The sequence below is a fragment of the Thunnus thynnus genome, chromosome 20, assembly GCF_963924715.1.
Source record: "Thunnus thynnus chromosome 20, fThuThy2.1, whole genome shotgun sequence".
Taxonomy (NCBI): domain Eukaryota; kingdom Metazoa; phylum Chordata; class Actinopteri; order Scombriformes; family Scombridae; genus Thunnus; species Thunnus thynnus.
The window spans coordinates 1973425-2001129 of record NC_089536.1 but is presented as its reverse complement, the minus strand read 5'-3'; the positions used below and the strand labels follow the sequence as shown (position 1 = coordinate 2001129).

General features: G+C 39.3%; 2 protein-coding genes across 2 annotated transcripts; one reads left to right on the top strand and one right to left on the bottom strand.

Annotated features, from left to right (window-relative positions):
* Positions 1-508: 508 nt before the first annotated feature.
* LOC137172176 (protein HID1-like) lies at positions 509-22117 on the top strand. The gene is made up of 19 exons (XM_067576468.1): positions 509-678; positions 3055-3204; positions 5027-5197; positions 8182-8304; positions 12512-12618; positions 13853-13969; positions 14156-14387; positions 14472-14528; positions 15294-15434; positions 15840-15930; positions 16061-16212; positions 18123-18201; positions 18303-18467; positions 18567-18788; positions 20282-20433; positions 20531-20617; positions 20730-20821; positions 21487-21645; positions 21869-22117. The coding sequence occupies exons 1-19, from the start codon at positions 613-615 to the stop codon at positions 21930-21932; spliced, it is 2427 nt and encodes an 808-aa protein (XP_067432569.1). The 5' UTR covers positions 509-612; the 3' UTR covers positions 21933-22117.
* Positions 22118-22477: 360 nt separating this feature from the next.
* On the bottom strand, positions 22478-27393 carry LOC137172177 (proton channel OTOP3-like). The gene is made up of 7 exons (XM_067576469.1): positions 26764-27393; positions 26532-26668; positions 25732-25790; positions 25432-25574; positions 24411-25087; positions 24156-24320; positions 22478-24067 (listed from the first exon to the last, which is right to left on the bottom strand). Exons 1-7 carry the CDS (start codon positions 27137-27139, stop codon positions 23897-23899), a joined length of 1728 nt encoding a protein of 575 aa, XP_067432570.1. The 5' UTR covers positions 27140-27393; the 3' UTR covers positions 22478-23896.
* Between the last annotated feature and the right edge of the window lie 312 nt (positions 27394-27705).

Genomic DNA, 27705 nt, shown 5'->3' with positions numbered 1-27705 from the left:
TTGTTTAATATTTTATTCTAATCAGTTTTCTGCATTTGGTGATTTTTTTTTTTTGTAATTTTTGTAATTGTTGCATATTTAATTCTATCTAATTATCTACTTTCATTTGCACGATATTTTGTTGTGTTTTCATAAAGCACTAAACTAACTTTGCTTTGAAAGGTTTTATATGAGTACATTTATCATTATTATTAAAAATAATAATAATAATAATACATATAATTCTGTGTAAACCTGTAGTATTGCTTGGGGGCTCTGTTTCACTCTTAAAATATAATTAAATATCATTAAAATATCATTACAGTATTGCATGTTTACATGTTTTTACCTCCTTGTTACATTGTTGCAGCACAAAACAACCTCATATTGTTTGGGTTATAAATTAAACACAACCACCATGTAAGAATTTGTGAAATAACAGGCTTTAAAAACTAAAGCAGTGACTATTATTTGACGCTGCGGGTGCTGCAGTTTACGAGCAGCTCCTGAATGCAGCAGGAGCGCAGAGTGGCTGTCAGCGGTGGATGAGGGAGATTATCCTCCTTTACTCGACTCACTGTTAACACGGATCCACACACACACAAACATACAGGAGGCGGTTCGTGACACAAAATGGGAAACGCAGACACCAAACTTCACTTCAGGAAAGCGGTGATTCAGCTCACAACCAAAACACAGGTCAGAAAATATATTACATATAAAGGAAAAACCCGGACGGGCAGCGCGTCGGTTGTGCGCTTGTGGTTTTAAATTGAGGCTGTAGAGATAAAGTTGGAGTGCCAGATGGTAGCCTGAACTGCAGCCTAGATGACACAAACTGGAGAGGAAAGCAAGAAAAACAACACAGTCCGTTTATAGTATCGCTTTTACAGCCATAATATTAATCGATCCTCTGAAATATTCTCATTATTTTAACATTTGTGCTGTTTAAGATGCTGAAAACACTCATTTTGTCCTGTGAGACTCTGCTATTTCTCCTTTTAATCTGTGAAATGAACCAAAAACGAGCAAAATGTTGAATTTAATGTCTAACAAACAGCAGCGATGTGTTTTCCTGGCAGGTGCATTTAAGGTGGACTAACTAGATGCAGATATGGATCTGCTGGTGCTGTTATCGCGGTTTTTCAGCGCGTGTCAGTGTTGTGCATGTTTGCAGTGTCCTACATAGACTCTTCATGTGTGAGTCACAAACATTTACCTGCAGATTTTCATATCTGACCGTCAGATCACATACTTCTAATATTGAGCTAGAACTGAAAGGATTAATCGATCAATTGAAATCAATCAACAACTACTTTGTTAATGGTCACTTAATGGCTCCAGATTTTCAGATTTTGTTAGAATTTGCTGCTTTTATTCTCTTACATTATAGTAAACTGAATATTTGGGGTTCTGGGGTATCAGAACAGGCATTTTCACATTTTTCGGGAGGTTTTATGGACCAAATGATTATTCAGTTAAATGAGAAAATAATCAGAAGTTTAATCGATACTAAAATAATGATTATAGTTGCAGCCCTGTAGTTATATTATTCAAACAAAGTATATTGGAACAACTGTAAGGAGGTTTTACAAGCTCATGTGGAGACAATAACAACAACAACAAGTAAGGCTGCGACTAACAATTATTGTCATTATTATTGATTAATCTGATTGATCATTTTGTCTGTAAAGTGTCAACAGTGGAAGTTGTCAGATATCATTTCTTACAGGTCATGTTGACATCTAAAGATATTCAGTTTACCATCATGTATGATGCAGAAAAGCTTCAAATCCTCACATTCAAGAAGCTGCAAACCACTTTTTTTTTTCAATCATTTGTGCTTAAAGTACGACTGAAACGATTATTCGATTATCAAAATAGTTGCTTAATTATTTTGCCGGCTATCGATTAATCGACTGATCATTGCAGCTCCAGCAAAGAAGCTGATTGCTGCATAATGTTAAACCATCATAATAATAATAATAATTCTTCAAAGGTCAAACCACAGAGTGCTTTCAGAAATACTCTGATCCATAAGTAAAAGTACCAACAATATACTTCAGTACAAGTTAAGAAGTATTATCAGCAAAATTTACTTCAAGTATCAACAGTAAAAGTTCTGGTTCTGCAGAAGAATGATCCGTGTGACTGATATTCTGATAAATATGACTTCATGAGGTTGTTAATTCTGATGCATCATTGTGTAAACAGCATTTTACTGCTGCAGCTTTGAACTACTTTACATACTAATTAGTTTAGTCTCCTCTCACGTGTCACATGATCAGTCGGAGGGGTCATGAGATGATTCATGTACATTATGTTTTTTCTCTTTGGGCCTAAACAGTTATTTAATTAAAACCATTTGAGAAGTTTAATTGGGCTGCATTTATGTGACACATTAATCCCAAGTGCATCACAAATAAACCAGTTCAGCATTGGGAGCAACGCGGGGGGGGGGGGGGGGGGGGGGGGGGGATCAGTGTCTCATCAGGAGGAGCCGGGAATCGAACCGCCAACCCTTCGGTTTGGTGGGAAATCCCTGTTTGACGTGGTGCCTCAACTAGACGCTGCTGTTGTTTTCTGTGAAGGGTCACAACTCAAAAAAAGTCAAGAATCACTGTTATCATGTGTTTTTTAATGTAAAATCGTAATCTATACAGTAACTTTAGCTGTCACATAAGTGTAATGGTAACATTTTGCTAGAAGAAGTCGCATAAAATAAAGAACCTCAAACTTATACTGGAGTAAATGTACACAGTTACTCCACAGGGATAAAACCAGTAACAAAAACAACATAAAGTAAAAGGAAATAAGACATAATAAATAGTAAAAATAGATCAGATTTAAATGACCTAGAAACTAATATTACACTCTTGTTTTTCATTTAACTATATTTAGCAGCTGTGTCATGAATAATTTATCGAATAGCGGCTGCAGAATCACATCGTCTTCTTCTTCTGGCCGCTGTGGACGAGACGACGTGATGGTTTTTCTCTCTCCTGGATCGTGTTAAAAACACACACAGACTGTAAACAGAGTGATGTTCGTGACGTGTGTCCCCCCCTCCTGCAGCCTGTAGAAGCCACAGACGATGCCTTCTGGGACCAGTTCTGGGCCGACACCTCCACCACCGTCCAGGACGTCTTCGCTCTGGTGCCGGCGGCCGAGATCCGAGCCGTCAGAGAGGAGTCTCCGTCCAACCTGGCGACGCTCTGCTACAAGGTAACAAAGGTTTTTACTGTTGCAGGCAACAGTCGGGGGTCAAGTGTGTCCGTCGTGGATACAGTCGGAGTCGAAGGAATGCTGCCGTTTGTTGTTCCCACACTTTGACTGTCGGTCACGTCAGCGGTTGTAAAGGTTAAAGGTCATTTGAATTAAACAGATGGAAACAGACAGAAACAAACTAAATCCAACATTCCCTGTGACGGGGAGCAGATTTGTAACAGAGATAAAGAAATGTTAAAGATCAGAGAAATTATTTCACTAAAAGCATTTTCCTTAAAGTTTCCCTAAAATAACCTGCTTTCAATAATGTGTCTCATCTCCTCCTTCTCCTCAGAATCTATGAATATGTAAATATTTCTCAGTGTTTGTTCTCTGGAAGCTCCAAGTTTCCACATCACACTTATAGAAGTATAAATACTGGACCACGATTGGCTCCAGAGTATCAGAGCTGTCAGGTCAGAGTCATAATCATCTTCATTCTTTGATCAGATCGTTACTGATTTAAATCAAAATGTTATTTTTTTTGGTCTCGGCTTCTTTCTTAAAAGACAAACTGCTTTTTTTTTTGTAGAAAAATATTTTCCTCAAAGTAAGTTCTTGAAAAAAAATGATTGCTTTTGTATCAATACTGAAACTCATATCAGTTTATATTATTTATATATGTGTTTAATCATTTAAAATCTCAGACGCAGCGCAGTGTGAACGTGTGTGTTGTAATAGAGCTTTAACTTTTATATGCTTTTATTGCCTTAATATGTTTCATATTATGTGTTTTAGTGCTTTTATTGTTTCTTATATTTTATGTTGCTTATAGCTTATCTGTTCATATTTGCAGATAATTGTTTCTTATATTTTATGTTTGTATTGTAATCAAGGCGTCCTTGAAAAGTAGAGCTCGCCCTCAGTGGCCTTCACTGTATAAATAAAGGTTTTAAATGAATATGTATATGTGTATATATTGCTGTAATAAAAGCAAATTATTTTATCACTGTTAAAAGACTTTGAAATATTTTTCCAAGAGCTGCAACGATTAGTCAGTTAACTGATTAGTGGATCGACATAAAATGAATCTGCATCAATTTTAATAGTCAATTAATTGTTTTAGCCATTTTTTAAGCAGAATGTTGTGTTTGCAGCATCTAAACTGAATAACTTTTGGGTCTGAATACGTCACCATGGACTCTTGGAAATGGGTCATTTTTCACAATTTTTTTTGACATTTTATCAACCAAATTATATATTGAGAGAATAATCATTAGATTAATCAATAATGAGAATAATCATTAGTTGCAGCCTTGATTTTTTACTGTGAGTTGTTTTTATTTCTGACCAAAGAACAACATGTGCTTCTGCATATCTCTTCAATGTTAAGTGACAACTTTGTACTTTTGGGGTTTTTTACAATAATTTTTAGATGAGTTGAGTCGGATGATGTTCACGTTCCTTCATGGGTTCAGTCATTCTTCTGCCTCTTTGGCTCATAAAACTCTTTCAACCCTCACTGGACTTCCTGAGAAATACTGAGTTTAGACAACAACGACACGAAACCTGACAAAGATCCAACTGGGATCAAATGTTGTTAAATTTGTGGTTTGGTGTCTGATGTTATTCTTTTTATCGATGCTGTTTTGCAGTAACTGTACATGTGATCTTTATATAATGATGCTCCTTCTAGAGAGGAGGGCTTCCCATTTTCAATTAAGGAATCTTATCACAGAATCTTATAAGTCTGTGAAATTAAAATGTTTGTTTTTATGACCCTGTGAAGACTTTAAAAGCATCGCTGCTGTCTCATAAACATGTCTTATTTAAATCCCAGGCGGTGGAGAGGCTGGTGCAGGGAGCCGAGTCCGGCTGCCCCTCAGAGAAAGAGCGTCAGATCATCCTGAACTGCACCCGGCTGCTCACCCGCATCCTGCCCTACATCTTCGAGGACGCCGACTGGAGAGGCTTCTTCTGGTCCACCGTCCCCGGAGCCGGCAGAGCTGGGGTACGAGTCTGATACAAAGTCCCTTCACATATATATATATATATATATATATATATATATATATATATATATATAACCTCCTGCACTCTCTGGTGTGTCACTTCCTGTTTAACACTTTCTCTCTCTGCCTCCATGATTTCTTCTTCCTTCTGCTCAGAGAACATGAGCAGTGTGAAGTCTTCAGGCTGTGAGCTGCATTAATTATTTCACATTAAAGCTGCTGAGAGAGTATCTGATGTTGTTATCTGCTTCAGTTCTGACTGGACTGTAAGGAATGCATGGAGGAAGCAATAGCAATGTGTGTGTGTGTGTGTACATAACCTGTATTAGTTGTGTTTATGTCCTGAGTCTCTTCTTCAGGCTTATTATCTAAATTACTGTTTTAATTCCTTAATTTACTGGAAGTCGAATTTACTGACAGAAATATTTTCTGTTTGATGTGAAAACAACATGGAAACAGTCTTTACTATCTATTGGGTGACTGTGATATTTGCCAAAAAAAAACAATACTAATGGAGATTTTTACTAAGCTTGTGGCAAATTACGGTTACTTTTGCGTCACCGCAGTTTTTAAATTTTCACGGCACCACTGACTACGAGTCTCTGATCTGATTTGCGCCGCTGAGTCACAGCTGATGTCGGAGCTGGTTCGGCATGTGTCGTGCACGTCTGGAAAGAAACGAAGCGCAGACAGAAGTGTTGTCAGCTGTTGGACTTGGAATACTGCAGGCGTGTTTTCATCCCACAGGAGACACGCCGTACGTGAGGAAATATGAGCTCGGTGTCCGGATGTTGTCGGCTCAGTGAGAAGATGAGTGATTGAGTGAGTTATGAGGAATCAGTGGGAGACTTTTGGTAACACTGCAGTAAGTAGGAGGGTCAGACTCTTTGCGGGATACTTACTAAGGGTTTGTTTTCAGGAGCTGAACAGCTGAACTGTGTTTCTCCTCGTACACTAAAGGGCCAGTTTGAGGTTTTTACGGTGCTAAAATGGAAGAAAAGTCAGAGGTCACCAAATTCATTAGGACATTAAATGTCTGAACAACGTTTCATGTCAATCCAACCGATAGTTGTCGAGATATTTCAGTCTGGACCAAAGTGTTCGTCCGTCCTTACAGCCACGCTGCTTCTGTGGCTGAAGATCCATAACTCAAAGTCCACTGACTAGCCTTTTTCTGGAGCTTTCAGTTACACCTCTGTTCTTCTGACAGCAAAATCAAAGTAATAATTTGGTCTAGACGTCTGTTTGGGACATTATTTCTTGAAAGAGATATTTCTGATTTTTTTCTTTATTTTATTCAATGTTTCGACGCTTTTAGCACCAGAAATGAAAGGCATCCTGTGGACTTTTTGTAGTAGCGCTGTGGAGCAAAGTTCTTGTTCCTGTTTAGTTTGTATGTTGTATCTTGTGTTTGCACATGAAGAGGCACAAGTACTCGCAGTGTTTTAAACATTCCTGGAGTTTTATGCTGTTCCACAGCTGGTGGCGATGACACGCTAAGGAATGTAGCAAAAGGCAGGAAAGAAGAAAAGTGCAACCTAGTAAAAATGTAAACAATGCAGGTTTGTAAATATTAAAAAAAAAAAGCAAAATGCAAATGTTTTATGAAAAAAGAAATTCCTTTAAAACATTTTTTTGCTCTCAAGGATACAAACGGAAAAACTAACTGGTACATAACTGGTGCTGCCGTGTGTTGGAGACATCAGACGGAGGAATCTTATCCATCCGCAGACAGTTTGCAGAGTTTAATCTGTCAGCAGCCTCTCAGCTCTCCACACATCTGAGGGTTTGAGGCTCTTTTATACTCGGAGCTCTAATAATCTACACCGGTTAGAAGTGACGGTGCTGTCTGATTTCCAGAGCAGGGTCTGCAGTGTAAGATGAGACCGTCGCTGCTCTCGAGGTCACTGTCCAAAGCCAAACCTCCTCCTCCCTCCTCCTCCTCCTCCTCCTCCTCCCTCCATCCTGACGGCAGCTGGTTCTCTGGTTACCTGGTCGGCAGGGGACCTCGGTCCAAACACTGCCCATATTGTAACCCCCCACCCCCCACCCACCACCCAACCCCCCTCCTCCCGGCCAGTGGTTGAATTAAGGAGGGATTGAATGTCCCTTAATTAAAGTGTGAGACTGAGGTAAAACGCAGAGCTGCAGCAGTTGGAACAGGCTGATGAATTGTTTGTAGTCAAATGAAATCAGTTTGTGGCTCTGCTGGGAAACACGTTATTGACTCACTTGTGAATAATTTATGACATTTTCGTATGTTTACAGTGAGATCTGAGCTATTCTTTACTGACAGTGGACAAAATAACATAAACCAGGGCTGCAACTGATGATTGTTTTGTTTTCAGTTTGTTTATTTTGTTCGATTAACTGATTTTGATCCATAAAATGTCATAAAATGGTGAAAAATGTAGAGCTGCAACGATTAATGGACTGACAGAAAATTAATGATCAACTATTTTGTAAACTGATTAATCATTTCAGTCATTTTTTTAAGAGAAAATATAAAAACTCCCTGCTTTCGGCTTCTTAAATGTTGATATTTTCTGGTTTCTTTAGTCTTTTATGATAGTAAACTGAATATCTTTGGGTTGTGGACAAATCAAGACATATTAGGTTGCATTTTGGACTTTAGGAAACAGTGATCAACATTTTTCACCATTTTCTGACATTTTATGGACCAAACAACTGCTTGATTAAACGATTGTTAGTTGCAGCTCTAGAAAAATGTCTGCTGGGTCTGCTGCAAAGCCCGAGGTGACGACCTCAAATGTCTTGTTTTGTCCCGACCAAAAGTTCACAACCCAAAGATATTCAGTTTACTGTCATCGAAGACTGAAGAAGAAGAAGCTTGGAATCAGAGATGGATCCATGTGATGCTCCACAAATCTCACAATCCCCACATGTTTAATTCATATCACTCAGTTCTGTAATGTTAAACCCATAAAGGTGACGTCTCTTAACTTCTCCGTTTATCCTCCAGCATTTGGACGAAGATGGTGATGATGAAGAAGCGCGGCCTCTGGCTGAATCTCTGTTGCTGGCCATCGCTGATCTGCTCTTCTGTCCAGATTTCACTGTTCAGAGCCACAAAAAGGGCAGTCAGGTGAGTCCTCTACTTCTGCATTACACTGTGATTCATATGTGGCAGACGTTCAAGTCTGGTCTGCACCTGCCAAACACCTGGAGTCAAACACCTGCTGATACTCGGTGCAGCGGTGAGAGATGATATTTCTGCAGAACATCTGGTGTTGCTTTAAGGAAAAGTTTTGGTAAATATGTTTGCCTTCTTTCTGAGGGTGAGATGAGAATATCAATATCAAGGACATGTTTGTGCCTTAAACGAGACTGGTGATTATCTATATTTGACTTATAGTCAACAAATCTCATGTTTGAAGCCAAACCAATAAGCATTGTGTGTTTATCTATTAAAACTATCAAAAAACGTGCCAATGAGCCACACCATTAAGTGTAGAGCTGTAGTCAGGACGTTGTTAGCCTAGCTTAGCATAAACACTGGAAACAGTGGGAAACAGCTAGCCTGGCTCTGTCCAAAGCTCAAAAATATCTACTAACGCTCAGTAATTAACATGGGTCCATGTACATTTTAACTCTTATTTCAACATGTGGTGCAGTGTTAGTGGCCCCATTCACACAAGTTTATAATCTGGTTTACTGGTTTTCAGTCAGAGTGAGGGAAATCAGGTTGTATTTGGGTTTCTGAGTCCGCTTCACAGGATGAAAGAACACTCTTTCTCAGCGGAAAACAGTATTTCTATCACAGCTACACGTAAAAATCTAATAATCCAGTTGACAGAAACAGAAAATAGTGTGATTCTTGTTCTAAAATCGAATAGTTAAAACATGGACCAACATGTTGTGTCTTGTTTATTTAACCTGAGACAAATGAAATGAACTAACAGTTTATGGATTTTAAGGGGAGTTTTGCACTGGAACTATTTCTTCTCTACATCAGTTGCGCTCAGTGAAGTTGTCTGTTTGGTATCAATGTTTCTGAAAGAAAAAAAGAAAACCTGTGCTCCCACACTAAAGCCAGAGATGCAGCAGATGGATAAACTATCCCCAACACCTAACAGCCCTGAAACCACAAATCGTTGTATTTACATTTCTTTTTCATTTACAGATAAAAAAAAAACAAGATATATAGTTTTGGAGGTGTTGGTAGGCGTATATTTTAATTTTGGACAGAGTTAGCTAGCTAACGGTTTCCCCCTGCCTCCAGTCTTTATGCTAAGCTAGGCTAACCACGTCCAGCTCTGTTCTTAGACATGATATTAGTGTTGCAGTTTGGTTACGTTTTATTTAATTGGACGGGTAAAAAAAATGTTTTGGGGAATGTGGTGATAATTTGGGCTACTTTTTGTGCCATTTGGGTGGTTTTCAAAGATGAAATGTTAAGCTATACACCGATAAATCGGGTCCTCTTCTCATCTGAGTAGATTGAGATTAGCAGTGACTGAGTTCAACTCGACACACAATAACTGATGACCATTAAAACCAAATGTCAGTTCAGTTTATTACGTTTTTTTTATTATTTCAGTTATTATTCTGTTTTAGTTCTGTGATAAAACATCTGTAACATCTGTTCATGTGAGTGAAAACATTGAATGCAACATTATCTAAAAGACTTTTATCTTGTGATTTCCGTTTTTTAAATGTTTCATTATTATACCTGCAGGTTTTGAGTTTGTCTAATTAATCTCCTTAAACAGTGGGACTACATTTTAAATCCCATCTGGCAACACAGCGTGAGATCGATCTTCTCATCTCTCTCTCAGTATTTCCCAAAATGTCTCTCTCTACATTAGAAGGAAATAGAGCTTGACTCAACTTGGTGTTTACTTTGTTTTCGCCCTGAAGCTACAACAGTGTCAATACCGTTGTACTGATATTAAAGAGGCTGGTCCCTGCTGTTTAGCCCCGTGGCAGTGCCTGTTAGTGCTGTTATCTCCTTCACACAACCTTCTCAGGCAGTAGCTCGAGTTAATGAGTTACTCTCCATGAGACAGAGGGAGGGAGGAGTGGCCGTGTTTGTTAACTGGGCTGAGAAGAAAGGGTGGACGCTTCTTAAACGCACTGAGCAAACACCTGTGGTGCCGAGGAACGCGAGAGGAGAGAGAAAATGTCTTAAACCCCCCCCCCCCCCCCCCCCCCGTGTTCAGACCACTTCTCACACCTCACAACCACCCCGAGGACATGTCACAGTCAGCGGAGCATGGATGAAACTGTGCGGCAGAAGGTGTAAAATGACCGGCGGCTGTTGTTTGTGAGCCGTGAAGCTTGAACACATAAAAACATGTTACTGGAAGGAAGCAGGGGAATATTCTGGGTGTCACTTGAATTTTTGAGCTTTCACTTTCCAAAAAGCTTTACTTTGATGATTTGGAGGATAAATAACATCTAGAAGACCTCTCAGATCGTCTGGGACAGGTCTGCTTTCTGTCCCCAGAGACAGAACTAAACATGGAGAAGCAGCGTTCAGTTTTTATGCTCCACATATCTGAACAAACTCCCAGAAAACTGCAGGTCTGCTGCAACTCTCAGCTCTTTTGAACTGAGACTTTTCGGTTTGTCGCCGCCTTTTATTTAAGTAAATTTTGGGCTTCTTATTCATATCTCACACTGCTGTATAACTTTTATTCTCCTCTTTTTTTTATCTTATTCTATTTTAGCTTATTGTTATTTTCTATCTAACTCTTTTTAATTGTTTTCAAATGTGTCTTTATAACGTCTTGTGTTTCTTTTACATTTTGTCTTGATGTACTTCAAATGGCCTTGTTGAAAAGTGCTATACAAATAAACCTCCCTAGCCTAAGTGAAAGGGTCAGTTCACTCAAATTACACTTACCTCTAGAGAGTTCTTATGAATCTACAAAGGGACTATTTTTTTTTTGATAGAAAGTAGCTCCAATGAAAACAGTTGTCCAAAGTAACCACAGCATTCTTTGTTTACAGAAATATAAGTTTTTTGGCAAATTTTTTAAAATGTATTTTTCAACAAGAACAACATCAACAAACAAAACATCCCAAACCTCAGACTCACTGTATCAAAGGGTCAACACTGTCGTGGTAATTTGATTAAAGGCGCCTTTACACTGTGTGATTTTGGGCTTTCTGAAACGAAAAGGAGACATGGTGAAATCTTTGGTCATCTGTCCAAAACAGTGCTGCACGATCTCACTGTGAGACTCGTCCACTGACGAACTCCAATGATTCGGAGTTTTGAGGAACAAAGACAGCTTGAGGGAAAAATTCTGACATTCTGACCCACGACTACAAAATAACCAGAATATGACATCAATTCATTTAGCAAAGCAACACTTTGTCTAAGTGCAGCCTCACAGAGCTGCTAGCAAGGCTGTAGACTCTTAGTTTTGTTTGTGCTGTGGGTGAAACAACCCTTTAAAAGGCTAAATTTTCTTAAAAAGTGAACATTCAATGACTATATTATTCAACATGTCATTATGACCTGCTTCACATTGAAATATGCTTTTGAAACACCAGTTATATGTAACATAGATGATAAATTTAGCCCAGTTTCCACCTGTTTTAACCTACAGTAGAGCAGTGGTTCCCAACCTGGGGGCCTGGACTTTCAAAGGGACCTCAAGATAAAACTGATGGGCTATGACATTATCAAAGGGATAAAAAATTTTGAAAAACACGTTGAAAATCACCACACTAGACGTCTCTGGACCTGCTAAACACCACGTCAGGTCTCTCTGGGCTCAGTTAATCATCAGTGGATTTCTGTATGCATGGCATTGTGCCCTTTGCTGTCAGTTTACTCTTGAAGAACAATGGCAGCACCTTGTCAGGTCTATTCATAAAGCTGTAGTTATCAGTGCGGAGGTGTCACACACAGGTTTTGTCAGCCGAGTACTCGACTTAGTCCACTTGTTGAATCACATGGTGGAAGTAGGTGTTAACACAGTCCTGCTGCTCTGTTTAGACATTTGTGAAACAAAACAGCAGAAAAATATGAATGTTTTTGAATGCTGGTCATGTTTTACAGGATAAATGAATGTGTCTCCAGTTGCTATGTATATATGGAGAGTTTATTTACTTCTGCAGACTGTTAAATATCAGAGTTCATACATTTTATACAAAGTGTTTTAATACTGTAACTATAAGGATTTTTGATGTTTTATACTTTTGTTTCTATTTACACTAATGGGAATGACAGCATGACGCACAACTGATTTATTGTGATGCATTTGTAACCATCAAGCACCTATGTGTGCAGGAATTGGGGACATTTTAGATGGTTAAGTCTGTTTTTTCTGCTGCAGGATTCAGCGGAGGACATTCAGATCATAGACAGCTGTGAGTACATCTGGGAGGCCGGAGTGGGCTTCGCTCAGTCGCCTCCTCTGAACTACGTCCATGACTTGAACAGGTGAGGCTGCAGCATCAGAGGAAGTGGAAAACTGACTCTGCTTTTCTTTGTTACCACCGCCAAGAATTCCATGTTTTCAGCTCCGTTTAGCTCTTTTTGTGTTAGCTGGTATCGTAGAAATGTAATTTCAGTCTAAATGATTAATGTCTCTATCAATTAATCTGCTGATAATTTTCTCGATTAATCGATTTTTTTCCATAAAATGTCAGAAAATAGTGAAACATGTGAGTTACAGTTTCCCAGAGTCAAAAGTGACGTCTTCACATGTCTTGTTTTGTCTGATCAGCAGTTCAGAAACCAAAAATATTCATTTAGGAAAAGCTTTAAGTTAAAAACAGCAGAATTTTGCATTTTTGCTTAAAAAGAAATCACTGAAACTACTTTTCAATTATGAAAATAATTGTAGATTAATTTTCTGACAATCAACTAATTGTTGCAGCTCTAAACTGGTTGAAGGTTTATTCTAAATATCGCCATCTTGTGGCTATTTTATAGTATGTTTTGGATCATCTGAACCAAATTGTCAAGTTTTGAATATATTTTGTATTTTGCAAATAATATTCCACCTAATTTGGTACAAAACACATTTTGATGAGTCTGAAAAACATTTTTATTAACTTTTTTTTTAGTATTCCACACAGTTTTCTCAAAACTTTTTCCTTATTTACCTTTATTTCCTAGTTGATATAAACTGCTGTAACTCTTGATCGCAGGCAAATTAACATGTCTATCAACTCTTGAGTGATCTTGCATAATGTGATTTAAAAATTCACTCACAGGAACAACTGCAACATTATTACAACATATTTAAATGGCCATAACTGACTCAGTTCATCCTCATATTTCCATATAAGATTACAAACTGCCACCATTACCCAATCAGAATGATTGTCTGTCACCGTGTATTTTATTGTGCGTCCAGTTCCAGATGTGGATAAACATTTCTAAAACATTTTCAAGGTTAATATTGAAAATATAATATAAAATAAAATTTATTTAGTATAAAATTTAGAGGAATGTGTAGCCTTGATTTACTGTGATTAAGATTTATTTTATTTTTCTTATTTATAAGTGTGTTTTTATTGTAAATATCTATGATGCAGCTTTTTCTTTAATCCAAGACAACTGTCTCTTATAGGAGACGACAAAAGTTATCTTAGTAATAAAACAAAGATGTGAACCTATAACGTTTTAGTTACATCAGTTCATCTTGTGTACTTGTTTTATTTTTCAGGACGGAGCTGCTGAAGTTGCTGCTCACCTGTTTCTCTGAGGCCATGTACCTTCCTCCCTCGTCTGAAAGTAAAACCCTCAATCCCTGGGTCGCCTTCTTCTGCTCCACAGAAAACCGGTAACACAAACACACACATCTATCACTGTCTGCTGTGCATTAACTTTCACCCCATAGAAGAAGAAGAGCCCTTCACTGCAGCCATCTGATCACATGCAGCTCTGACAGCACACCATGCGTGACCAGATATACAGCAGCCAGACAGCGCTGACTGACCTCCACCTGTCTTTCACTGCTTCCACCCAGACATGCCCTGCCTCTGTTTACCTCCCTGCTCAACGTGGTGTGTGCCTACGACCCAGTCGGTTACGGCTTCCCGTACAACCACCTGCTGTTCTATGACCATCGGGAGCAGCTGGTGGAGCAGGCGGTCCAGATCCTTATCGTCACCCTGGAGCATGAAACTAAGTCGGCCGCCAGCGCCGCCCTCCAGGCCCTGGACGCCTCCACGTCCCCCGCGGCTGTGGAGGAGCAGGAGGTAAAAGGGAAATGAATGGATGATCGATCTCTTTATAATAAAAACACTGATTCAGAATTTAAAATTATCTCTCGTCTTTTTCAGTCAGCTGGACCTGATAACCTGTTTGTGAATTATCTCTCCAGGATACACAGAGAAGAGGTACTGTGAGATATAACAAGCTGTTTAGTATCGAAAAGGATGAATCTAAACAATCCTCAAGTGCAGGCGAGATGATGTAAATAGTTATAAAATTACCCAAACAAGCAAATCTTTGGGCTACAAATGAACAATACTGCCTCATAATGATGTTTGGAGAAGGTTGAACACATTTCAGACACATACTATACATATCTACCCATCAAAAATTCAAATTCCCTCATTTTATGGTTGTTAGTGCTTGTAAATATATTTATCATTAGCTCCAAAGAGATTATCTGTATCTTGAAATACTGAAAAGCACATTTTAGCCTTTTTTGGAGACATTTGGTACACAAAAGGACGCCTAGTTACACTGCTTACTAATTGCCCTACAAAACATTAGTACTTTTACATATCAAGCTGAAATTTGGTACACTTGTAGACAGGAAGTGTAGGAACCAAGAATTGTACAATTTTCACAAGTTTTCTAAATCATATTTTAGTAGGTTCACAGAAAATGAAAAAAAAAATCAAGTGAATTTTATTTTTTTCACAACAATGTGTATTCAATGTCCTATATTTTCATTGACATTAATGCATTCAGTAATTTATGTTTATACATTTAATGGTGCAAGTGTCTTCTTTAATTTAAGCCATTAACCACAGTTATGTGATGTTTACATGAGAAGTTATTAAGCATTAGATACAGGTATGTAAAATCAGGCAGAAATAGGGCCAAAACTGCCTCTGCACAGAGGGGTAAAGTGTGTGTTTTCTGTGTTTCAGGACTTAAACTTCATCCTGAAAGGTCTGGCTCGACTGCTTAATAATCCTCTGGTCCAGACTTACCTGCCTCGATCCACCAAGAGGATCCAGTTCTACCAGGAGCTGCTGATCCTTTTCTGGAAGTTCTGTGACTTCAACAAGGTGTGGAGCTCGATTTTCTGTTAATCATTTTGCAGCTACAAGACAGTCACATTTGTAAGTGACTCATACTGGAAAAAAACAGTGTAGTCTAATCAAAGGTAGTGGGTATTCCTGTATTTTGAAATGGAAAGCAAGAATTTTCCAGTGTGATGCCTTTTTTTGCCCGACCAACAGTCCAAAACATCACATTTGAGAGGCTGGAACCAGAGAATGTATCTGCAGGGCTTGAAAAGTCTAAAAAAAACATTCAGTCTTCTCAAAAAAGACCTCAAGAGGCTTATAAAAAAAATCTTTTTCTATATTTTTTCTTGCTGGTCGTACACAGTTATGTTAGTTCTGTAATGTTATCTGATTGCGAGCTGAGACGTTTTACACCCTGACTTACAGTATGTTCGTGTGTTTTAGAAATTCCTGTTCTTCGTACTGAAGAGCAGTGATGTGTTGGACATGCTGGTTCCAATCCTCTTCTACCTGAACGATGCCAGAGCAGATCAGTGTGAGTCATACTCTCTGCCTTATGTGTGAGAAAGATTAAATATATTGCAGTATAATTAGTGCTTAATTTGCATGGGTCGTAATCTCACTGCACTGAAAAATCCGTCTTTGTTGTTTGTGTGCATCTGTAGCTCGTGTGGGTCTCATGCACATCGGCGTCTTCATCCTCCTGCTGTTGAGCGGTGAGAGGAACTTCGGCGTTCGTCTGAACAAGCCGTACACTCTCCGTGTCCCCATGGACATCCCCGTCTTCACAGGAACCCACGCTGACCTGCTCATTGTGGTAAGACGTTAGGTGGTGAAACAGGAGACAACTCTCGATAAAAGCAGTATAATATTGATAATCATCCTTTCACAACATGGTGTGTGATTGGTAAATTACAGTTCACTTTTCAGTTGGAGTATAAATAAAGGAGGTATCTTCCAAAGATATCTACTGCTTTATTAAGTATTTCCATGTGATGCTACTTTCTACATTTCAGAGGGAAATATTGTACTTTCTACTCCACTACATTTATTTGACAGCTTTAGTTACTTTTCAGATGAAGATTTGACACAATGGATAATATAACAAGCTTTTAAAATACAACACATTGTTAAAGATGAAACCAGTGGTTTCCAACCTTTTTGGCTTTTGACGTCTTACAAAAAGCAGTGTGTAGTCGGGGTCACATTTCACATGTCTATGAGTTGTTAACAGCTCCACCAAATAGTGATTTTTCCCTCTAAACTTCTCACATGCTTTCATTTCAATAAATGTTCAAATGATCCAATATTTCAGCAAAAATCAAAGATTAGAGAAAAAGTCCAAAAACTGAAAACAGATTTGTGTATCAGAACTTTGTTTTTTCTTCTTTCCTCTCCCATTAATCATCTCACGACCCCTCAGATTTATCTGCTGACCCTTTGGAGGGGCCCGACCCCTAGGTTGGGAACCACTGGACTAAACTAGCTAACTGTATATAAAGTAGTGTAAACTAGCTCCACCTCCAGCAGCTACAACAGTAACATGCTGCTCTAACACTGATGCTTCACTATTAATAATCTAATGATGTCATATATAATAATATATCAGTCAGAGGGACCAAACCACTACTTTTACTGCAATACTTTAACTACATCAAGCTCATAATACTTATGTACTTTTACTGTAGTAGGATTCTGCATGCAGGACTTTTACTTGTAATGGAGTATTAGTAAGTAAAGGATCTGTTTTGTTGCACACTTGGTTGTTGGGGAGGTTTGTTGTTAGTTCCCCCCGGGAACTAAGAACGGGGGTTGAAGAGGCATTGATGATGATGCAGTCCAGCCAATTGCATCACAAATCTCAGGGTGCTGGGCTCTGCCTGTTACTCATCCTCCCATTTTCCCAGGGTAATAATTTACTGTTAAGCTTTGCGCCAAGAGAGTTCGAGGGAGGACTAGCACCTGTAGATTCATTATCCGCTACACAGCCCTCCTGTTTATTGGTAGTCTTGTTGGTACTAATTAGCCGTGTGTTAGCATGCTCTTGTCCACTGTTTTGAGTCCATGGTAGAGTGGTGTCGTTCCCACACAGTCCATTCACTTTAACATTCACTTCTAACTGGTGAATTTTGGTTTCCAGCACTGCAATCTTCTGTAGAAGTTTGTGGTGGTCGTCCGTGGGAAAAGGGAGGCATCTTGCTGCTAATAAGAACCAAGTTTCTGGTCACTGCAGTACTGTGTGTACTGTGTGCTGTTGGTAGGCCATGCTCACGTTGTACTGAGGAGGTCACAAAAATGTTGAAATATGGAAATAACCCACTATATCTACAGAAAATTACAGTCCCAGTCTCTCTGCCAGCCAGTATGGACTGGATATGGACAATTTAGACTGCTGAAAAATCTTTTTTAAAGACTGCATCTGAAAGCAAACAGTCCTTCATTTTCTGCTTGAGTTTGGCAAAAATATTGACTTTTATTGGAATCGTATTGTGATTTAATAATACTGTATTATTATTTCACAAATTATGTTACAAGGGATCTCAGAATATCAAAGCCATCCATCTATCCAACTTTTTTTCTAGTTTGTAGTGATATCTAATGTCAGAGAATACTTAAGTCTTTCAGAAAAACCTTAAAAATATGATGTTATTGTATTTTCTGATATTCTGTGAATGAATACACATCAGCACTTTGTCAAAATAATTCTCTTTACTTCCTCATGTTTAGATCTTCCACAAAATCATCACCAGTGGGCACCAGCGCCTCCAGCCTCTTTTTGATTGCCTGCTCACAGTAATAGTGAACAGTGAGTATTGAAGCTGAAATGTCGCTCCCTGGTGGCTGAATAGGAGAACTGCTGATTTGTGCCTGTGTTTTGACTTTCTTGTGTGTCATCACCCTCCTCAGTATCACCGTACCTGAAGAGCCTGTCCATGGTGGCAGCCAACAAGATGCTGCACCTCCTGGAGGCCTTCTCCACCCCCTGGTTCCTCTTCTCCTCCCCCCAGAACCACCACCTGGTCTTCTTCCTGCTGGAGGTCTTCAACAACATCATCCAGTATCAGTTTGATGGTGAGAACACAGATGTGAACTCAGTTATATAAACACTGCAGAGTTAAAGTAAAGTTAACAGACAACGGATCGCTACCAATTGCAAAATCTCCCTCACAGGTAACTGCAACCTGGTGTACGCCATCATCCGTAAGCGTACTGTTTTCCACCAGTTAGCGAACCTGCCGTCTGACACGGCAGCTATTCAGAAGGCCCTGCAGAAGAAGAAAAAGTCTGGGATTTCCAGGACCAACTCTATAGAGACAGTGTCCATGGAGGGCTCCAGACCAGCTGTACCAGCTGAGCCCGGCACGCTCAAAACCAGCTTAGAGGCCACCCCAGGTATGATGTTAGATTAGTCCAGTCACCAAAGGGTTCATTATGATTGTGTAAGAACTGTTGAGTAACTTTGCAGGAAACTTTGTTATTACATAAATATCTGATCAATTAAAGAAATACTCCACTGATAAATCTTATAAATATTCATCTGCTGTGGACGTGAAAGTTTTTAAGCACAAAGAGTTTGTCTGCATTAATTGATTTTTTTTGGCCACTTGGGGGCAGTACAACAAGCTGTAAACACAACAGACATTTTATCACCTTATAAACATGAAATCTGCCAACGCAAACAACAAAAAGTTGCTTATTTACACATCCATCAGACACACAGCAACATTATCATTCATCTGGAGTCAAGTTTCTAGTGACCTGACGTTGTAAGTTCAATATTTGCTCTCTAAATGCTCCACTATGTTCACCTGCTAGTATCTTTGTCTGTCTGCTATTTATGATTTGTTCAAAAACAGCTGCTTAAAACAACACTGATGAGAGCAGTGAGAATGAAGCAAAGCAGTACATTTGCAGACAGTTGATCATTTTTTGGGTGGCCACAATTTAAGGCTGCAACTATTATGTTTTTATTATGAATTAATCTGCTGCTTATTTCCTTGATTAACTTTTTTATCTACAAAATGCCAGAAAATTATGAAAAATCCCAGTTTATAATTTCCCACAGCTCAAGGTGATGTCCTCAGATGTTCAACCAACAGTTAAAAATCCAAATATCTTCAGTTTATTAACATGTATGGCAAAGAAAAGAATCAAATTCTGACTTCTGAGAAAGCTTAAAACAGCAAACATTGCTTAAGAACGACTAAAACGATTATTCTAACATCTAAATAGTTGCTGAATTTTTTTGTTTATCCACTAATCGTTGCAGCTCCAGAGCATTTTTTCCCTTTTACTACACTGTATAAAATAAATATATTGATTAGAGCAGCTCTCTTTTTCCTTTGCATACATATCTGTTTGTACATCTGAACACCATCCAGCTTCTTCGCTCTGAAACATTTGTTTTGTGCTTCTTTGTGTAACAGCAGCTGTTGTCAACTTAGATTCACAACGATTATGATGAATTCAAATGGGATAAAAAATTTTAAAAAAAAGTATCAAAGCATCCAAATGAAGCATCTTTCCAAACATTTGCCACTTCGCCCATAAGTCGCTAAATACACTACTGCAGTTTGAGCTTTGGAGCTAGAAAGGCACAAGGGTTTGACACGGAAGTAATGTTTTGAGCTTTTTAGTGAGTTTTTGGAATATACTAAATATACAGATTAACATCAGAGAAGTGCATCATACAGCAGGAGCAGTTTGAAACATGTCCATGGATGTTTTGATGTACTTTTCAGTCAGTGTCATCTATTGTAACTGCTGTGAATCAAGCTGACTACAGCTGCCATCCTTCACGAAGGAATAAATCACAAAATAACTCGTTTTCTAGTTGTCATTCCTTTTGTCCAGCAAATCAATACAGATGATCTTGCGTTCTTCAGGAATTGATAAGATAACAGAGAAGTCCCAGGTGAGTCAGGACGGTACGATGGTTGCTGTGCCGCACTCAGACCCTCCACAGACGCCTGCTGACAGCAGTGCTATAGCAGCAGCAGCCAGCGACACCGAGTCCAACTCGGAGAGAGACCACGAGGTAAAACGAGAATTCACATCAGCGATGCTCTTATTCTGGTTCAGATCTTTCTGTCTGCAGTGAAAGGTGACTCGCAGGCTTTGTATTGTGTTGTCAGGTCTACCACACAGAGTCAGAAGCAGCGAGGAGTCGGCTATCGAGCGTCTCATCATCATCAGCAGCCTGGAGCGCTAATACAGACTGGGTGAGGAGACGTCTTTTCTGCTGATTCTCCTTTTATTTTCTAGCTTTTGGTCTATCTGGTGGTTTCTGTCAGGTGTGTCGTCCTCATCGTGATGATATCTGCGTGTTTTCAGGTGTTGTCATGGAAGGCAAAACTTCCTCTACAGACCATCATGCGGCTGCTACAAGTTCTCGTCCCTCAGGTGGAGAAAATTTGCATCGACAAGTAAGAAATCAGACAACTTTTTATAATAATAAAATATACTTTTTAAAAACATTTCTACAGATTAATTGTCTTCACATTTATGAACAAAACACAACAAAAACATATATAAATAGTAGATATATTTGTAAATTATAATAAAAGCATTAAAACAGTGCCAAAAGATAAAAGACGTACTATAAAATTAAGTTTTTAAGAGATTAAAAAGTGTAAACAGAATCTGTAATTCAGAGAGAAAAACATTATATGATTTGTTTTTCCTTCTTTTGTGTAAAATCAAGGGTTGTGCGATATGACCAAAATCTCATATGTTCACCAGCTGGTCACTAACTTTGTCTTCAGTTTGGTGCTAAGCAGGAAGTGTACAGTGTTTTATTATTTATCAAAGCTTTATTTTACTAAGGACAACTACTGCTGGAAACAAGGTTGTTGAACACTAAGAGTGAACCAACACAGTAAAGTTTTGCCTGTAAAACCAAAACCAGGAGCTAAAAGACACTAAAAACGTTCAGAAGAGCTGAGAGGGACAACAAATCAGTGGTAATTGTCGGTTGTGATAATACACATTGTTTTTTCAGCCATTGTTAATATATATATATTGATTACAGCGGCTTTGTTTGCTTATATTAGTTTGATCCAGATGAGATCAGTGTCGTTTTCTTCTTCAGGGGTTTGACAGACGAGTCAGAAATCCTGAAATTCCTTCAACACGGAACGCTTGTCGGCCTCCTGCCCGTCCCTCATCCCATCCTCATCAGGAAGTACCAAGCGAATGCCGGCACCGCCATGTGGTTCCGCACCTACATGTGGGGAGTCATCTACTTACGGTGAGCGAACTGAATATAAACCTTTATCTAACCTGTTTGTTTTACTGTTTATTCTGTTTTACAACAATGAAAACAAAGCAGTCTGCTGGACCAGCCTGCGAGAACAAACATGATTCATTTCAGACCGGCCTGACGAGTCACGAATGTTCACCAGCTTTTGGCGGTCATGGTTCAACTTTTGACAGTGACTTGTTTTTTCCCTCTCTGACTCTTGTTGTCATAGCAACGTAGATCCTCCAGTCTGGTACGACACGGATATAAGGCTCTTTGAGATCCAGAGGATTTAGAGGAGCTGACAACAAGATCACCAACAACAAGATCTACAGGTTTACCGTCCTCACACCTGAACTGTGATGAAGAATCAGAGGAAGATCTCACATCTTGTTCATAGACGAAAACAAGCATCGACTGTTATTGACTGTTGAATGAAATGCCAAATGGTCATTAAATTTGATAAAATCATCAAATGTGACATTTATTGAATATTAATTCATTCATTTTGCCAAAAATATCATTAGAGGTTTAAGTGACAAAGGGAAGTTTTTGCCTTTTTGTTTTAGATCACACTCAATGTTTTCTGTTTACATTATATTTGACGCTCTTTGCCACATACTGTATGAAGTTCTGGAAATCACAAACTGTCAGCGGCCACCAAAGACTGATTTAGATGATGACGATGATGATGATGATGTATGGAAGCTTTTTACAATTGAACAGCTGCAAGAAAACCCGGCGTGGTCTGATAATGGACTGAAATTTTCATTTTCGGACAATAAAGCTGTCTGTAAATGTATTTTGTTGCTGAAACAATACAAAGAAAACTACTTCGAGATGTGAACATGATGTTGTTTATTCTGTCAGAATTAAAAACTGATGCAATCAGTTTAAGCTCAAAGAAGTTATTTCACTTAAAGTACATCATATGGCCAAAAGTATGTAGACATGTGAACATAAAACCCACAAGTGATCATTGAACAACTTATTCCAGTACCACAGACATTTATCTGCTCCTCAAAAAGCCTCCACTCTTCTGGGAAGACTTTCCAACAGATTTCATCTTGAAGACATTGAATGGGGTTGAATCAGGACTCCGCAGGCCAGTCAAGTTCTTCCACAACAAACTTCTTCATTTGATTTATTGGCAGTTCTTCTGAAATAGAGTGTGGAGCAAAAAAAAACCTAAAAACTAATATACGTGATGATATATTTCTCATGATGCTTCTCCAAGGAGGTTCACTCATGTGATGCTTTGCTTCTTTTAATGCTGCTTTCCTCCTTTTAGACACACACTTCAGTAGCACATGTTGAACAAATTCAGGCAGATTACAGTGTGTGCATGATCCAGTTGAGTTTTATTTTATGAAGTGTTTAATTTCTGTCTTTTATATACTGTTATGATGTCAAATATCTATGTTAAACATGGTCAAATTTCCAGGACATGAGGTGAACATATATAAAAATGCTCTAAAACGGCCTGTTTCAGACAGAGGCTGAACTGAGAGGCTGCATAAAGGGCCATTATAAGATAAATAAGGAGTTTTTAACTGTAAATCATGCAAAAATATTCTAGTAGAGTCCCAGAATAAAAACATAGAGCTGTAAATGTGCATGTTATGTCTCCTTTAAGTCCTATATGCCCTAACCTGCCTGAGACGGGTTTATTCCCTTCAGCTCCTACTCAGTTTCCTTCCAGTACCGACATGTTTTTGTATATTTTAAAGATGTCTTCAAGTGTGATTGATATCCCAGTATTATTGCTACATTTTTTACCTCAGCTTTACTAAACACAACCTGCATATTGGCTGTCTGTGATTTACTATGTGATTGTTTTGCCAGTATGTCTACATCCTCATTACCTTCCACACCTTAATGGGCAGGAACCCAAATCAAGCAAACAGTCAAACCATTTACTGTGTAGTCTGCACATAATATGGTTTAAAACCGCATCTCTTGTCTGCATGATTTCCACATCAGAATGGGAAAACCATGTCTTTATGGAGCTGGATTTATGTGCATAGATACACTGTCATATTGAAACAGGAAAAAGACAAACACAAACTCTTGCCATTTCATTGGAAACAAACACATAATATCTAAAATATGATTGTATGCTGTAACATTTAGATTCTCCTTCATTGGAACTAAGGTGCCTAAACTAAACCTTTTGGCCATATAATCATTTATAGATGTGCATCATGTTGTTTTATCTACTTTTACAGTAATATAGTCAGTGTTGGACCACCGCTGCTCGTCACGCAGTGATGAACAGCTCCATTAAAGCTCCCACTGAATGCATCCTGTAGAAGACGCTGAGTGGCTGACCCAGATTCACCATAATAAACCAAGCGGTGAAGCCGAAAAACTGTTTCCCCAGACCGTTCTCAAACTGAGGGTGGACTCCAAACGCAGGGATGACCCACAGCTGCAAGAAGAGGGAACGTCGATGTGTTACAGACATTTTTGAAAATGCAAATGTTTCTTTTTAAATCAGTTGATAAACATGACATTACCATGATATTAGAAAGGATGAGGAAAGCACAGATTTCTTGTATCACTCTTTTGGTCCAGGACTTTTTCTCAGCATGCTCTTGAACAACAGGGGGTGCTGATGCATCCAGCAGTGAAATATCAATCTTCCCCTTCTCTTCTACTGGCAAAACAACCTTTTTCTTTGGCTGTGGGGCAGATTAGTTGATCATTTAAACAAAACCTTGTAATGACTGATTCATGCAAGTTTACAAAACATTCAAATGAAATGCAGGTACCTTGAATATGCTGCTCCGCTCCTTCTTCTTGGCGAGGAGCTTTGGGTGCCTGTGGAGGCCTTCGATGATGAAGATGTTCTGCAGGATGAGCTCCATGAGGCTGAGGAGGGAGTAGGACAGGTCTAGCTCCCCCAGAGGCCCTTGGGTCCCCACAGCTAGGGCTGCCACCAGGGAGAAGTAGGAGATGGCGAGCTGGCCTATAGCTGCCGCCACCAGGAGAAGCACATCCAGGCTACGAGTGGGGTTGTGTCCCCCCTCGTGTGCCCTCCTCTCCAGCCTGTGGACCAGCAGACCAGCCAAGGAGCACAGAGACATGACAGGCATGACCACTAAATGGTAGCTGTAAAAAACGAGGAAGGCGGTGCGGCGGAGCTGATGCTGGCTCACCCAAACCTGATAGAGAATGAAGACAGTCGCTCCTGCTATGAGGACCAGGCCACCTAACACGAGGCCGTATATGACTCCGCCTTGGTAAACAATATTTATGGTTAACTTCTGACTAACGTGGTGGTGACCTGGACCCATCCTGCGGCCCACGTTCTTCCACATCACATAGATCATGCAGCCTGCCATCAGGTAGTACTCGATGTTAAAGGGATAAAGGATCTCGAAGCCTTTTCTGAAGATGAGGCATTGTGCACTCGCACTGCACCGACAGAAGGTTGAATTGGCAGTTTCTGGAAACAAACATGGAGGAAAACACTTCAGAAAATATATATGGTTCAAGGAAGGGGTGGAAGATTACACAAGGACTGGCAACTATCAGTATTAATTAATCAGACGGTTATTTTCTCAATTAATCAATTAGTCATTTGGTCTATAAAATGTCAGAAAATGGTGAAAAACGTCAATCACAGTCCACAACCCAAAGACTATCATAGAGGACTAAAGAAACAAGAAAATATTCACATTTAAGAAGGTGGAACCAGAGAATTTTAGCATTCTTTCTTTAAAAATGACTCAAAACAATTCATTGATTATCAAAATACCGATGAAGATTTATGTTTGTCATATTATTTACCTGCTAAATCAGACATGTCTGCTTTAGATAAGCTTGTGTTGCTGTCTTCTCTTTCTAACTCAATCTCCTCATGGATGGAGTCCTCTGTTACCGCATTCAGCCACAGCAGCAGGTCAGCAGAGAGGATCATCATCAGCCCAGATCTGCAGCAAATATACCAGTATCAACTTTATAAAAGAAACAAATGCAAGGTAACATACACCTGAAGATGGAAATTACAATCATCATTAAACTAATAAACATAAGAAAATGTATACAAGATATTTATAAAAAGGCTTTAACATATGTAGAGTGATGCACCTGGTGATTATCTTGTGTCTGTGAACACAGTCTTTGGAATGAGCCCACAGTAAATATGTCTACAAAAAGAAAAATGTGTTATTAAATGAAGGCACTATAGGACAAAACAGTACAAAACAGGACAAAGTGGTACAGAAACAAAAGGAATTGAGGTAAAGGAGAAAAGCAACATTGAAAGCAAGGCTGAGCAGCAACGCCGCATCCATTTCTCTTTATACATCTATGGTGTGCACAGACAGAGCTGCAGTCAACGTTGGAGTTTATGACGTGGTTGTTCCCAAATTGCGACAGGTGGTTGTGATCGGGGATTCCCTTGTGCATATTCTGTTTACCACCCACAGCCTCAATAACTGTGCCAAGTCATAAGCATGCCAGTCTGTTCCAAGTCATAAGCATGCCAGTCATATACTTATGGTTCTTTCTCTACTTGTGCTACTGTTACACTATATTTTAGCATTTAACATCCTCTTGTAATTACTGCTTGTGGTCACAGTGGCTTTGATTTTCAATGCAAAATTGACAGATTATACCTTTTTCTACTTCTGCATGAACTTTAAAAGGTCAGACCACTTTGACCACTTACAGTATTTCTACATATAAAAGAAATAATTCGATAAAACCTTTGATAACAAGTAGTAATTGAAAGCTGTGACTTTGCAAGGTTTAAGTACCTTTTCTCTACCATAAAATGCTTCATAAAAATGTCCTTTTGTCTAGTTTTTGTTATTGTTTCAGCAGCCTTTTTGGAGAGAGATGTAGCTGCAAAACTTTTCTCTCTAACAGAAAATAAAAATCTTTACCTGCAGTGCGAGAAAGGGAGACTCGACGAAGGTAGAGAGCACTGTAATAGCAGGTTTACACTCAATCATATTGATCAAATAACCAGTCCTGAAGAAGTGCAGCAGCAGACTGCATGCAGCAAAAAGCAGGAGGACCACTGGGACATGCAGGAGAAAAGAGAAATACTTGAACGCAAGATCCAAAACTACTATTGAGTAAATTTTGTTGTAATGATAATACACAAGAAGATACCCATGACAGTCATTCCTCCGGCATGGTGGTCTTTATGTGGGCTGATGTCCGGCTGTTTCCTGGCCCACAGCAGGTACCACAACATCCAAACCAAACTGACCCCCATCAGCAGCAGCATGAACACCTGGGGCTCCTGGTGCTTCAGGCCGCTGGGGTTAAAAGCCTCACCGGCCACCAGGGCCGCTCCCAGCAGCACCACATTCATCCCCAACAGCCCGGAGATCAGTCGCCTCCCACTGGGAGCCCAAACCAGCACCGGATCCAGCTCCAGATCCTGGATGTGCTGGTCTGAGTTCCTTACTGGTTCATCACTGGGGGGATTTCCAGGTGTCCCGCAGGAGGGATGCAGCTCTATAGCACTGGAATCAAAATTCATATTCACCTTTTCTCTCTTGTCTCCTAAAAACACGTTGTTAAATGCTTTCAACCTTCAACTTCTTCTTTTTCCTACTTCCATTCAGTTTCCAGGGTTTTTTCTCATGCATTCGTACTTGAGTTGAAGTCCTGCAGTTCAACATGTGCCAGCATGCATCTGAAAGCTACTGAGTAATGTTTGATCAGCCTTCCTATGCTGGAAGGTGTGGTCACAATCCAGTACAATAATAACGACACACCTTTCAGGAAAAGCAACAGGTATCTTGTTTACTTTCCATGTTGACCTCCTTTCACCTGCTGAGCAAAGTTCGCTTCATCAGCAGACCTGTCTCTGTAATATGTGTGAAGCTTTTTCTTATTGTCAATCTACAGGCTCGTTTTTCTTGAAGTCAGTGGGGTTATTTTACTTTGAGTCGAAAGGGTTTATCAGCAGGACTATCTACCCTGTCGTGTCACTGTTTGCTTACAGTCTACACCAGAAACTGACTTATGAATATACAGCCTGACTCTTATCACTGCAGTGCTTAAGCTGCAGCTAATAGTTCAAAACTGATAACCAGCTGATAG